This window comes from Babylonia areolata, chromosome 5, assembly GCF_041734735.1.
Source record: "Babylonia areolata isolate BAREFJ2019XMU chromosome 5, ASM4173473v1, whole genome shotgun sequence".
Lineage (NCBI taxonomy): Eukaryota > Metazoa > Mollusca > Gastropoda > Neogastropoda > Buccinidae > Babylonia > Babylonia areolata.
The window spans coordinates 8,967,490-8,982,828 of record NC_134880.1 but is presented as its reverse complement, the minus strand read 5'-3'; the positions used below and the strand labels follow the sequence as shown (position 1 = coordinate 8,982,828).

The 15,339-nt window shown below is 44.3% G+C and overlaps 1 protein-coding gene across 1 annotated transcript; it reads right to left on the bottom strand.

Moving 5' to 3' along the window:
* Nucleotides 1-8,989: 8,989 nt before the first annotated feature.
* On the bottom strand, nucleotides 8,990-14,658 carry LOC143282355 (membrane-associated transporter protein-like). Its single transcript, XM_076587966.1, has 3 exons — nucleotides 13,965-14,658; nucleotides 12,431-12,603; nucleotides 8,990-9,312 (listed from the first exon to the last, which is right to left on the bottom strand). Exons 1-3 carry the CDS (start codon nucleotides 14,608-14,610, stop codon nucleotides 9,121-9,123), a joined length of 1,011 nt encoding a protein of 336 aa, XP_076444081.1. The 5' UTR covers nucleotides 14,611-14,658; the 3' UTR covers nucleotides 8,990-9,120.
* Between the last annotated feature and the right edge of the window lie 681 nt (nucleotides 14,659-15,339).

The following is a 15,339-nucleotide window of genomic DNA, read 5'->3' as shown; positions in this document are numbered from 1 at the left end:
GCCCCCATCTGCCTCTTTTTTTTTTTCCCCCACGCTTTCTTTTTGTTCTTTTCTTTCCCTCCCCCCCCCCTCTCTCTCTCTCTCTCTCTCTCTCTCTGTCTCTCTCTCTCTCTCAAACTATTAAATGCACTCTTCGCTCATTCGCACCGCGACTGATAGTTTTCGTTCATTTCTTTTCCTATTGTCTGGCGCAATAATTGCCCCCCAGGGTGTCTTACGGCATGCGAACTAGGAATGTTCGATGACTGTATGCAGTTGGCTGGGTTTATTGTTGTTCTAGAGTATTGTTGTTGCGTGTGCTTTTCCTGAGTGTAACAGATGGTGTGATTTCTGTCTGGCTTTATTATTGCTCTAGTGTGAGTTGCTGTGTTCATTTTTCCTTTTTTTTTTCTTCATAGCCTAACATTCTCACCCACAACAACCATCCGCACTTCCCTCACCCAGCCCCCACCCCTCTCCCTCTCAACCTCCGCCCGCTCCCATCCCACCTTCGTTGTGTGAGTTGTGTGTGTGTGTGTGTGTGTGTGTGCGTGTGCGCGAGCGTGCGCGAGCGGTGTGTGTGTATGTGTGTGTGTGTGTGCAAGCGCGCGCGTGTGAGTGTCCGTGAGCGCACGAGTCCGTGTATGAGCATGTGTTCGTGAGCGCATGCAAGGTATGCTCGCTGCAAAGTTTAAACAGTCAAATAATAAATAAGTCTCTGTCTCTCTATCTTTTAAACATTCAAATAATAAATAACAGTCTCTGTCTCTCTATCTTTTAAACATTCAAATAATAAATAACAGTCTCTGTCTCTCTACCTATGTATCTATCTCTCTCTCTCATTCTGACACTCTGTCTCTATCTCACACACACATTCTCTCTCTCTCTCTCTCTCTCTCTCTCTCTCTCTCTTTCTAGCTATCTCTGTCTCTCACACTCCCTCTCTCTCTCTCTCTCTCACACACACACACACACACACACACACACACACACACACACACACACACACACACACACACCTCTTCTTACTTTCTCTCTCTCTTTCTTTCTTTATTTCTTTGTCTCTATCTATCTATCTTTCATTCTCACACTCACTCTATCTCTATCTCACACACACAAACACACACACACACACACACACACACACACACACACACACACACACACACACACACACACACACACACACACACACATACCTTGCTCTCTCTCTCTCTCTCTCTCACGTTAAAGATCCTGTAATCCATGTCAGTGTTCGGTGGGTTATGGAAACAAGAACATACCCAGCATGCACACCCCCGAAAACGGAGTATGACTGCACACATGGCGGGGTAAAAACGCTCATACACGTAAAAGCCCACTCGTGTACATACGAGTGAACGTGGGAGTTGCAGCCCACGAATGCAGAAGAAGAAGAAAAAGATCAAGGAGATTGGTTTGGATGGAGATCGCCTCAAGAAATTCACCCGCCTAAAAAGGGGGCGGTGTCATCTCAAGTAATGGACCTGGTAGAGGGGGATCTCATCCCATGCTGCCTCAGTCGGGAAGGGATCTGCCCAAAGATGAGTAAAATTCACATGCAAAACCCACTATTTCTCTCCTTTGTGGGGAAAAAAATATATACATGTTTCGCAGTGAAGTTCATGCGAAATTTGGGTCCATCCATTTATGCAATGATGAAAAGTTTAATGCATTTTTTTTTTTCCTTCAGTGTGAATTTGCATGCATGTCTCACATCGGGTTTTTTTGGGGGGGTTTTGTTGTTGGTTTTTTGTTTGTTTGTTGTTGTTGTTGTTGTTTTTGGGGGGGGTATGGAATTTCACCATTAGTATGTGGGAATGGTGGACTGAAAAGTGGGAGTTGCAGCCCACGAACGAATAAGAAGAAGAAGAGCCCACAGCACACTCAATTGTGGGTATAAGGCGGTCAGGGGCCAAAAAAGATACATCTCTGACGGGGGCTCAAACCCACATCCTTGCAGTCAGCAGTCCACGACGCTAACCACTTCGCCACGGCCGCTGGTGGGCTTTCTTTGCAATCAACTTATTTTATTTATTGATTTATTATTATTATTATTATTATTATTTATTCCTTTTTTTCTTTTTTCTTTTCTTTTTTTTTCTTTTTTTTTCTGTTTATGTACGCGTATAGTTGACTTCATCAAGTTTTTGCGCCTTATACATATTATTAGTGGTAGTAGTTCTTTTTATGTATTTTTCTCCTTTTTTTTCTTTCTTTTTTTCTCAAGGCCTGACAAAGCGCGTTGGGTTACGCTGCTGGTCAAGCATCTGCTTGGTAGATGTGGTGTAGCGTATACGGATTTGTCCGAACGCAGTGACGCCTCCATGAGCTACTGAAACTGAAACTGACACTGCAATCAAGTAAATTTGACAATCAAATCAAATAACTATCCGTTTTCATGTTTTGGGTATGAATTTCAGTTTCAAAGAAGTGTCAGAGGTGTATGGACTACACCACATTAACTATATCTAATGTGTGTGTGTGTGTGTGTGTGTGTGTGTGTGTGTGTGTGTGTGTGTGTGTGTGTGTGTGTGTGTGTGTGTGTGTGTGTGTGTGTGTGTGTGTGTGTGTGTGTGGCAGAAGTCTGACTTTCACACAAACCAAATACGTTGAGCAGGAGTTGAAAACCTGTCCTAGGTTTGTGTGAAACATTATCAACATAAAAAAATGAAATAAAACATTTGATGCTTTACGTACTTTTTCTGTCCTGCTGCAAAACGATAACCATTGTACTTAACTTTTTTTCTGTTGGATGTTATCCTCGTCCATTTGTGTAGACGAGTTGTTGTTTGTTGTTGCTTTACAATACGGTTCGTTGTGTTTCGTGTGTTGAAGTTGTGGATCTTACCTGATCAGGAAATTGAAGTTTAGGGTACGAGAGATTTCCCTGAGAGAAGTATGTTGCTGTTTTTATTTGCCATGAGAAACGTGGCACGATATTGATGTTCGTTTCTGTTGTCTTTGTGTGTGTGTGTGTGTGTGTGTGTGTGTGTGTGTGTGTGTGTGTGTGTGTGTGTGTGAAGGAGGGAGAGAGAGAGAGATAGAGAGGAGGGGGGGGGAGACAAAGTAAATAATATCACGAAGTAAGTATGAAGCTGTGCTCTTTTATTCCTTTCGTTTGTATAGTGTTCTGTTTTATTTTCTTACTTCATTCTCTTTCTGATCTCGTTTCTTGTGTTATATTCCTCCTTTTTGTGAAGTTTGCTTATATCACCAAGTGTTGTTCTGGGTCTGTATTTGAGAGGCTTGCTTTGAATATCAGGTTGTTTTGCTCTTTTAATTTCACTTTCTTCATTTTTTTTTTCTTTCTTTTTTTTGTTTGTTTTTTTATGTTGTTTTGATTTTTTTTGTTTTTCTTCTTGTGTTTTCTTTGTGTTTCTTTGTGTGAACGTGTGTTCATTTCGTTCGCTAGTTGGTTATTTGGCTGGGAAACTGTTAGATTGATCGGTTGGTTTGACTTGTTCGTTCGTTCCTCTCTTCCTTCCTCCTCCTCCTCCTCCTCCTCCTCTTCTTCCTTCTCCCCCTCTTCCTTCCCCTCCTCCTCCTTCTTCTTCTTCTTCTTCTTCCTCCCTCCACCACCTCCTCCTCCTCTTCTTCCTTCTCCCCCTCTTCCTTCTCCTCCTCCTCCTCCTCCTTCTTCTTCTTCTTCTTCTTCCTCCCTCCACCACCTCCTCCTCCTCCTCTTCTTCCTTCTCCCCCTCTTCTTTCTCCTCCTCCTCCTCCTCCTCCTCCTCCTCCTCCTTCTTCTTCTTCTTCTTCTTCTTCCTCCCTCCACCACCTCCTCCTCCTCCTCTTCTTCCTTCTCCCCCTCTTCCTTCTCCTCCTCCTCCTCCTCCTTTTTCTTCTTCTTCTTCTTCCTCCCTCCACCACCTCCTCCTCCTCTTCTTCCTTCTCCCCCTCTTCCTTCTCCTCCTCCTCCTTCTTCTTCTTCTTCTTCTTTTGCAAACGACGCTTGTTTGTACTCAGTCCACTAGCTGCCACGCCATGATGAATGAAAAATTGAATGTATGTGTGATCGTGCTAGCAAATGAACATTTTGTGTGTGTGTGTGTGTGTGTGTGTCTGAGTGGGCAGGCGTGAATGTGTACGTATGTCTTTGTTTGCTAGGTTTATAATGTGTGTGTGTGTGTGTGTGTGTGTGTGTGTGTGTGTGTGTGTGTGTGAGTGTATGTGTGTGTACGTACGTACGTGATAATGTACCAATGGTTCTTTGCATTGCTCTGTTACATTTAACAGACTATTCCAGTTACAATTCTCATTCATCGCTCTTATTATCTTATTTTGTTTCATTTTATTTCTTTATTTTCATGTTTTGTGTCGTTAAATGGGCAGAATTGTAAAAAAAAAAAAAAAAAAGGGCCTTTACTGCGCCTAATTCTTTCCCATTAAAGATTCAATCAATCAATCAATCTTCTTCTGCTTCTTCTTCTTCTTTTTCTTCTTCTTCTTCTTCCTCATCCGTTCTTTTTATTCTTGGTCTTATTGTCGTTGTCCTTCTGTTGTTTTGTCTTTCGTATCTCAATGTCTTCTTCTCTTCTTCCTTCTTCTGTTATATTTTTGTTGGTTTTGTTTGTTTTTTTCATGATAATATTTTCTTTAAGTCAGAAGGCAGTTTGAACGGGTTGTCAGACTGCAGGTGAAGTTATCGACTGGCAGCTGACAGATTATTCCCCACCAGCTGTCGGTGAATAAACTAATGGAACGCCCCCAGTAAAATATACGTCTTTATCTCTATTCGGCTTTTCTTTTGACGTTGACAAATGCTGATGTAATGAAGAATAATGTAAACCGGTTAGCATTCTGCTGTGAATGTATCAGCCCGTACGCTTTGACATCTCCTTGACACTGAAACAGAAACTTAAACATATTTCAATCCAAAAAAAACACAAAACAAGACTTTCATACTTTCCGAAAAAAAGAAAAAAAAAACTTCTCGTATTGCGCCGTACAGCTGAGAAATTCCGAACTCGAACTGTGCGTTCATTCTTTTTTCTTTATTTTTTTCTCTCTCTTTTGGGTGTGTGTGTGTGTGTGTGTGTGTGTGTGTGTGTGTGTGTGTGTGTGTGTGTGTGTGTGTGTGTGTGTGTTAAATTCAATAAGATTCACACATGATTTGTATATTATTGTATTGTATTTCTCTTTTCATCACAACAGGTTTCTCTGTGTGAAATTCGGGCTGCTCTCCCCAGGGAGAGCGCGTCGCTACACTACAGCGCCACCCATTTTTTTTCTGTGTGCTGTTTTATCTGTTTTTCCTGTCGAAGTGGATTTTTCGACAGAATTTTGCCAGGAACAACCCTTTTGTTGCCGTGGGTTCTTTTACGTGCGCTAAGTGCATGCTGCACACGGGACCTCGGTTTATCGTCTCATCCGAATGACTAGCGTCCAGACCACCCCTCATGGTCTAGTGAAGGGGGCGGGGGGGAATATCGGCGGCTGAGCCGTGATTCGAACCAGCGCGCTCAGATTCTCTAGCTTCCTAGGCAGACGCGTTACCTCTGGGCCATCACTCCACTCTCTGTGTGAGGCTTTTGTCATCACCTCCCATGCTTTACGTGCACTTGTAGTTGGCGAATGTCATTATCTCTCTTTTTTTTCTCTTTTTATTTTCCTTCTTTCTTTGTGTTGTTGTTTGTCAAACAAGCCCAAAGTCGGTAAGAAAGAGCGATGGCCAAACACTGCAGTGTAATTCACACAAAACAATAAACACTTGGAGACGTCAATAACAAAAGAAATGAAACTTTATTTCACGACACAATAAACAACACGGAGACAACAACCTTTCAAAACGACGAACATAAAAGAGAGAAAAATATAAAAGAAAGAGGATAGAGTAAACGAAATGTAAGGACTATAGAAAAGTTAGGGAAGGGACAGAACTCACTCAGAACACATCCTGTCAGCCATTAGACCCCCAGCCCGCACTACTGAAAAACACGCGCACATGAACATTCTCACCAACGAGAGCAATAGCCGAATGGTTAAAGCGTTGGACTTTCAATCTGAGGGTCCCGGGTTCGAATCTCGGTGACGGCGCCTGGTGGGTAAAGGGTGGAGATTTTTCCGATCTCCCAGGTCAACATATGTGCGAACCTGCTAGTGCCTGAACCCCCTTCGTGTGTAAACGCAAGCAAAAGATCAAATACGCACGATAAAGATCCTGTAATCCATGTCAGCGTTCGGTGGGTTATGGAAACAAGTACATACCCAGCATGCACACCCCCGAAAGCGGAGTATGGCTGCCTACATGGCGGGGTAAAAACGGTCATACACGTAAAAGCCCACTCGTGTATATACGAGTGAACGTGGGAGTTGCAGCCCACGAACAAAGAAGAAGAAGAAGAAGAAGTACATTCTCACCTCCCTGAAACTCACTGTCACCAGCTGCACGTGCATCACAAACACCACACCTACCAGAAGCATCATAAACAGCACGCACAAGGCGAATATATCCAGTCACCGTTGTGACATTGTTGTAGTTGTTGTTGTTGTTCATTGACACAGTTAACATCACACCATCTCAGCTATCATAACATATCGTAGCAGCATCGTCATCGTCATTCCATAAATCTATCGCAATCGCTTTGATAATGATCGTCTTCATCAACTAAAAAAAAAATAATATAAAAAAATTAAAATTAAAAAAAGGAACGTACAACTAACTGCGCAGAACACAGAAACAATGAATTCACGTCCTACACTTTCATGTTTTGTTGTTGTTTATAACAATCACCGTCGTACGCTACCCAAGTAAAACATCAAAGGGCGGTGTGCAATAACCTGTAATTAGGTTGAAACGGCTTCATCATGACACAAAGGGAAGGGGGTGGTAGGGGTTAACTTCTAACGGGTCTCTCATTTACTGAGCCAGACAGTAGCAATAAAACTATACTTTAATGAAAGCACTTTATGCCACTGGAATCGTGTGTGCGTGTGTGTGTGTGTGTGTGTGTGTGTGTGTGTGTGTGTGTGTGTGTGTGTGTGTCTGGGGGTGTGTGTGTGGGTGTGTGTGTGTGTGTGTGTTGGTGTCTGTGTGTGTATATCTGTGGGTGAATCTGTACGCTTGTGTGAGTGTATTTTATTCATTAGAGATGAAATTATGTGAGTATCAAATGTTATCATGTCATGCTGTGCATTCTCTCTCTTGCATATATCTCTGTGCTTTTCATTGTAAATGCTCAGAGCTTTCATATCATTTGATTTGGGCTTGGGCTTACCAAATGCCCTAGTAGCAGTAGCAGCAGTAGTAGTAGTAGTAATGGTGGTGGTGGTATATCGATGTGCTTTCAACGTCCACTATCCTAACGAAAGTATTTATTATATGTGTGGAATTGAAAGGAAAAAGAATAAACAATAATTTACTGGTGGTACCTTTGGTTATTAATGTGACTGAGAATCACTGCCCTGACATCTGGTTTGCACAACGCTAAACACTGAAGTATTCCATATGCTAATACGCTAATACGGCTGTATTTTATAATCTGTAATTAATTTAGACAAGGAAAGGAGTCATCATCAATGCTGTACCCTATTCAGTTTGATTGATTGATTGATGTGGATACTTCTATAGCGCCTATCCTCGGTCAGAGACCAAGCTCTAAGCGCTTTACATACACGGGGACATTTGCACTACAGGCTGCCTACCTAGGTAGAGCCGACTGACGGCTGCCACTGGGCGCTCAGTTAGATAAAGGTCAGCTAGAGTTAAAAGCCCAGACGTCTTGTAAAAACAACAACAACCCAAACATAACAATAAACAGAAAAGATACATACGGATGATGCATTCATCCCTATTTCCAAAGCAAGCACCGAACGATAGAAAAAGTACACCAAGCATGCAGAAATGACCCATGAGAAGCGCAGTGCTGAATGCCTGCAAGCCATTTGAAAGATCAGAACAAATCGTCCAGTTTCAATTTCAGTTTTCAGTTTCAATGAGGCTTCAAAACGAGGGGTCTGACCCATATACACTTCATCAAATCTGCTATGGAAAAAAAGAGCAGATGCCTGATCTTCGCATACACCCATTAGGTTGTTGATCAGACTTTGACAGCATACATTACGTTTGTGTGTCATGGTGTGTACAGGAGGAAGACCAGGGGGAGTCATGGTGTGTACAGGAGGAAGACCAGGGGGAGTCATGGTGTGTACAGGAGGAAGACCAGGGGAAGTTATGGTGTGTACAGGAGGAAGACCAGGGAAGTCATGGTGTGTACAGGAGGAAGACCATGGGAAGTCATGGTGTGTACAGGAGGAAGACCAGGGGAAGCCATGGTGTGTACAGGAGGAAGACCAGGGGAAGTCATGGTGTGTACAGGAGGAAGACCAGGGGGAGTCATGGTGTGTACAGGAGGAGGAAGACCAGGGGAAGTTATGGTGTGTACAGGAGGAAGACCAGGGGGAGTCATGGTGTGTACAGCAGGAAGACCAGGGAAGTCATGGTGTGTACAGGAGGAAGACCAGGGGAAGTTATGGTGTGTACAGGAGGAAGACCAGGGGAAGTCATGGTGTGTACAGGAGGAAGACCAGGGAAGTCATGGTGTGTACAGGAGGAAGACCAGGGGAAGTCATGGTGTGTACAGGAGGAAGACCATGGGAAGTCATGGTGTGTACAGGAGGAAGACCAGGGGAAGTCATGGTGTGTACAGGAGGAAGACCAGGGGAAGTTATGGTGTGTACAGGAGGAAGACCAGGGGAAGTTATGGTGTGTACAGCAGGAAGACCAGGGGAAGTCATGGTGTGTACAGGAGGAAGACCAGGGGAAGTTATGGTGTGTACAGGAGGAAGACCAGGGGAAGTTATGGTGTGTACAGGAGGAAGACCAGGGGAAGTTATGGTGTGTACAGGAGGAAGACCAGGGGGAGTCATGGTGTGTACAGGAGGAAGACCAGGGGGAGTCAGGAAGACCAGGGGGAGTCAGGAAGACCAGGGGGAGTCAGGAAGACCAGGGGGAGTCAGGAAGACCAGGGGAAGTCATGGTGTGTACAGGAGGAAGACCAGGGGGAGTCAGGAAGACCAGGGGGAGTCAGGAAGACCAGGGGGAGTCAGGAAGACCAGGGGGAGTCAGGAAGACCAGGGGGAGTCAGGAAGACCAGGGGGAGTCAGGAAGACCAGGGGGAGTCATGGTGTGTACAGGAGGAAGATGAGGGACCCCAGACCGGCACAGGCAGAGGACAGCACGAGAGGGGCCCCGGGGTACTGCGTCAGGCTGATCAGGGGTCCACACGTCATCATGACCGTGCAGTTGCTCAGAGGGATCATGCACGTCATCAGAGCCATTGTCTTGCCTGTGGTGGTTTTTCCGGATTTCTCCTGTAAAGGACAGTTTTCAGAAATCAGTTCTAAAATGGTTCTAAGTAATGCGACCTATCTCCTATTGAGAAGCACAGAGCAATCCTGAAGAGCCAGTTCAGAGAGCAATGGAGAAACAAAACACCAAGCTGGATCGGAGGAGGATGCTCTCTTGACACTGAACAGAGCACAGCAAGTAGTCCTCTTCCGACTGAGAACTGGACATTGCAGGCTCCTTTCCCACCTCTACAAACTGAGACTGTCCCCCTCTTGATGAACGCCCATGCAGCACGGGTTCGCAGACACCAGAACATTTGCGACAGTTCCGCCCAACTTTCGGAGCACTGAGGAGGAAGACCTTGCCCTGTGTGGTGGATCTCCACGACAAGCTCTGGGGACCACCTGCTGCACTGCAGAGGACGGCGGACTTCGTGCTGCAGACCTGGTGGACCATCTGACAGCATGAAGGAGGAGGAGGAATTTTTGTTTAATGTCCCGTCACACATATCGGTGATTGAAGACATTTTGTTAAAGTATTTATGAATACATCTGAGTATTATCGGTTAGAAGGGGTGGGAGATGTGGATGAATGGAGGGTTGGGGGAAACTGGGCAAATGAGGGTAAAAATGTGGGTGAAATTTGGAAGAAAAACAAAACAAAAAAAACCCTCTAAATACAGTTACAGGAAATTACTTAAAGGACTTCGTAAAAGAGAAGTCGTTAAACTGACAAGCGAAACAACTGATAATGAATGCAAAAAGTCAAAAACATCAACGTTCTCAGTCACTTGTGAAGACACACTTTCGTGTACAAAAGGCTTCAACAAGCTACAGTGAAAAATTATATGCTCAGCATGACCTGGGGAACGCAGAAGAAGAAGAAGAAAAGTATTGTGACATTGGCGTTCAGTACTGTGACATGTCTATGATTTTTTTAAACACTGTAGATTGCACATAAGATTCAGTTTTGATACGAAGTCTCCGACGTTTCAAACCCTGGACATCACTTCAGGGTCTGTCTTAAGTGGAAATAGCAGTGAAGGCAAAGGCAAGACCTAGAAGAGGTTGGAGTATAATTTAGAGCAGAAAGCAAAAAAAAAAAATGCGGAAATGTGTGTACAGGTCAGATTACGGACATTTAGAAAAGAGACTGGGGAGGTGGCGGGGAAGGCAGACCTACGTTCGGGGATGAGGGAGGTGGGGGGGGGGGGGGCTGCAGCTGAATTATGCGCCTTTACCTTTGAAAGACTCCTTCATTAGCAAATAATAATGTATAAAACAAATACAGGTCTGTGGCTCAATGAGAGAGGAGGAACCGCACCTGACAAACATATCTTTGTGATGATTATTTTGAAAGATCTTAAAGTGAAAAACGATTTCGTCTTACATTATTCATCACAAGTCATGATACTGCTATGAACACGGTGTTGTTACTCATGGTCATCAAATACGATTCCCTGAACGGGTTCCACACTTTTCCTTTCGTCAGACATCAAATGCATAGTTGACAGGTGCAGTGGCTGAGTGACAACAGCGTTGGATTCTCGCCCGAGGTTCCCGAGTTCGATCCCTGGTTGGGCACTCCTGGTGAGTTAAGGGTGGAGGACGGGAGCTATAGCCAAGTAGTTAAAGCGTTGAATTTGCAATCAGAGGGTTCCGGGATCGAATCTCTGTAACGGCGCCTGGTGGGTAAAGGGTGGAGATTTTTTTCAGATCTCCCAGATGTGCAGACCTGCTTATGCCTGAATCCCCTTCGTGTGTATACGCAAGCGTACGTTAAAGATCCTGTAATCCATGTCAGCGTTCGATGGGTTATGGAAACAAGAACACACCCAGCATACACATCCCCGAAAACGGAGTATGACTGCCCACATGGCGGGGTAGAAACGGCCATACACGTAAAAGCCCACTTGTGTACATACGAGTGAACGCGTGAGTTGCAGCCTACAAACGATGAAGAAGAAGGGTAAAGAATTTTCTTATCTCCCAGGTCAACATATATCCAGACCTTCTCATGCCTGAACACCCTTCGTGTGCATACGGATATGGAAGATCGAATACGCTCATTCAAGATCTTGTAATCCATGAAAGCGTTCGGTGGGTTATGGAAACAAGAACATACCCAGCATGCACGCCCCCAAAACAGAGTATCGACGCCTACACAGCTGAGGTATAAAAAACGAAGAAGAAAAAAACGGTCCTACACGTAAAAGCTCACTTGTATATACGAGTGAACGTGAAGCCACAATCACAAAAGAAGAAGAAGAGGAGGAGGAGGTGGTGGTGGAGAAGAAGGAGGAGGAGGAGGACGAGAGGAAGAAGAAGAAGGAGGTGGAGAAAGAGAAGAAGAAGGACGAGGAAGAACAACAACAACAACAGCAACAACAACTACAACAACTACAAGCAGAAGCATGAGAAGAAAGAAAAAGAAAACAAAGAAGAAGACAAAAAAAAGAAGAAAGAAGAAGAAAACAAAGACAGAAGAAGGGGAAGAAAGAAAAAGAGGAAAGCAAAGAAGAAGACGAAGAAGAAGAAAGAAGAAGAAAACAAAGACAGAAGAAGGGGAAGAAAGAAAAAGAAGAAAACAAAGAAGATTGATTGATTGATTGATTGAATCTTTAATGGGTAAAGAATTAGGCACAGTAAAGGCCTTTTTACAATTCTGCCCATTTAACGACATAAAAAATAAAGAACGAACGACACAAAACATAAAAATAAAAAGAAGAAGACGAAGAAGAAGAAGAAGAAGAAGAAGAAACAAAGACAGAAGAAGAAAAAAGAAGAAAACAAAGAAGAAGAAGACGAAGAAGAAGAAACAAAGAAGAAGACGAAGAAGAAGAAAACAAATAAGAAGAAAAACAACAACAACAACAACAACAACAACAGCAGCAACAATGACAACAACAACAGCCACTACAAACAGAAGCAGAAGAAGAAAGAAGAAGAAAAAAAAACAAAGAAGACGACGAAGAATAAGAAAGAACAACAACAACGACAGCAACGACAACAACAACGACAGCAACAACAACAACAACTACAGAAACAGAAGAAGAAAGAAGAAGAAAACGAAGAAAGAAGAAGACGAAGAAGAAGAAGAAAGAAGAAGTGTACCGCACATTTTTCAGCGCTCTCCTCCCACCTGTTCGTGCACGTAGTCCTTGGCGATGATGAAGACCGCTGAGTGGTAGGCGGAGCGGAGGAAGCTGAAGGCCACGCTGCACAGGAAGAAGGCAGCAAGGTGACGGGTCAGGAGCAGGATGACCATGACCCCACAGGCCAGCACTTGGCACAGGCAGAAGTTCACCTTCAGACCTGTGACCAGACAGGCGCACTAGCCCAGTGGTTAAGGCGTTGGACTTTCAATCTGAGGGTCCCGGGGTTCGAAATTCGGTAACGGCGCCTGGTGGGTAAAGGGTGGATGTTTTTTTTTCTTCCGATCTTCCAGGTCAACATAATTATGTGCAGACCTGCTAGTGCCTGAACTCCCTTCGTGTGTATACGTAAGTAGAAGATCAAATACGCACGTTAAAGATTCTGTGATCCATGCCAGTGTTCGGAGGGTTACAGAAACAAGAACATAATCAGCATGCACACACCCCGAAAACGGAGTAAGGCTGCCTACATGGCGGGGTAAAAACGGGCATACACGTAAAAGCCCAGTCATGTCCATACGAGTGAACGTGGGAGTTGTAGCCCACGAACGAAGAAGACCTGTGATCACAGCCATGGTGCTGCCATGCCAACACACCACTTCTGCACTTGAGGCATCGTGTTGTTTGGCTGGTTTCTTTAATTAAGTTGTTCACAATAACAATATGATAATTACTAAAAACATTAATGACTGACAACATACATATGACAATTATATATATATATATATATATATATATATATATATATATATATATATATACATACATATATATATATATTGTTTTACACACACATATACATATAATATATATACATATATATCATAAAATTAAACGTAGATATATGCTTAACATTAACAGTGGGTGTTGTTTTTCTTAATGAATACAGAGTATAAAAAACACATACACGTATGCACACACACACACACACACACACACACACACACACACACACACACACACACACACACACACATGGCATGGTGTTGTGTCCCTGAGAAAGGCATTTTAATCCGATTTTCCTCCTCCTTCCACGTGTGAATGGATTCCTGACTTCAGCTGGGCGTGGTTAAAAAAATCAATGGAAGGAGAGACTCGGGCCCCGCCTTCATATGCCGAACTCTGGACACAGTGGATAGGAATTCACTGCCCCGACGGCCGTGAAGGTTTAAGGGGCTTTTAATCTTTAACCTGATCTATTACACACTCTCTCTCTCTCTCTCTCTCTCTCTCTCTCTCTCTCACTCACCCCACACATACCTCATCCGCCATCCCCCCCACACACAATTCTTATTAGTTCTGTACCTTTTCTGTATTATCCAGACTTCTCATTCCTCTCTCCCCATCCACCCCTCCCCAACCCACTCCATTTTTTTTTCGTCTAATATCACTAATAGTGAAAAGACGCTAAACTAAAGAACGAACACACACACTCACTCACTCACCCCACACTGCCACCACCCACAGAGAGAGAGAGAGAGAGAGAGAAGCCCCATCAACCAAACGTAAGTGGCTACTCACCCAACACGTCCAAAAGTCTGCTCTGAGCAACGTTGATCACCAGAAAAGAGGTGTAGGAAACCAGCAGTCCCCCAGCTCCTCGGCTGACGCCATAGCTGTACGCCCGGAACTCGGCACTGTCGTGGGGAGCCGTGGCGTCCCCTCCCATCACCACCTTCCCCAAGAAGTCGGTGGAGTACAGATTGAAAGTCACGAGGGACGAACAACCCAGGAACCCGCAAACGAAGGCCACGCGAAAGTTGAACCTGTGTTTGTTTCCTCTCTTTCCACCACCACACTTTTTCCACCAGCGCTCGCTCAGATCTCCCGACTCTGAGATGCTTTCAGCGTTTAACGATGACCGGCCACGTGACGGAAGAAGCGATATACTGGGATCGTTTCCGGTGTCGTCATCCTCACTGTTTCCCTCTGGTTCGGGGTTCCCTACAGACCGTGAGTTCAAGTCCTCTCTTCCCTTCATACTGCCGATGATTTCGCCACAGTCTTCTAGTTCCAGGGTTTTGCCACCTTGGGTTGTGCTGCTACTGCTACTGCTGCTGCTGCTGCTGCTGCTGCTGCTCTTGCTGCTCTTGCTGTGAAGACGGGTGTAGGAATAGGGGCTGGTGGTTCTGATGTTCAGCAATGCCGTGAGCACTGTGGTTGTCATGGTGACGACCAGCCCGGCAGCACAGACGGTCAGTTGCACTGTGGTGTGGGCCACCAGCGACCTGCCAGAGGGACAGTGTGTGTGTGTGTGTGTGCACGTGCGCAAACATACATACATACATACATACACACACTCACTCATTCACCTACACACACACACACACACACACATACATACACACACGCACGCACATACACACACACACACACACACACACACACACACACACACGCATACATTGAAACGCATTTACTCTCTCTCTCTCTCTCTCTCTCTCTCTCTCTCTCTCTCTCTCTCTCTCTCTCTCTCTCTCTCTCTCCCTCACACACACACGCGCACACACACACACATAGTCCAAATGGCTGTAGTGTTGTTGATTATTTTATTTGTTCTACCACTATGAAAAAAGACATCTTACATATGAAAGTTCATCCCCTTAAATCTTTTTCAGATCACTGTCCGATGGAATTAAGTTTTTTCGTAACTGGGTTTTCGACAAAATCAGAAAGGAATTCGGTATCAGTTAAAACGCCACGAAAAGAAACATTTAAAGCTGAAGACGTCACACACCGATACTTATGGGATGCCTTCTCAGACGAGAAATATTTAAGAGCTTTCAAAATGCCATGGATAAAAACCCAACTTGTTCAAATAGAACAAAGATTAGATACGTATATTGAAAATGATACCGGTATTTCTAAACTAGCACTAAACAATAATATTAATGAT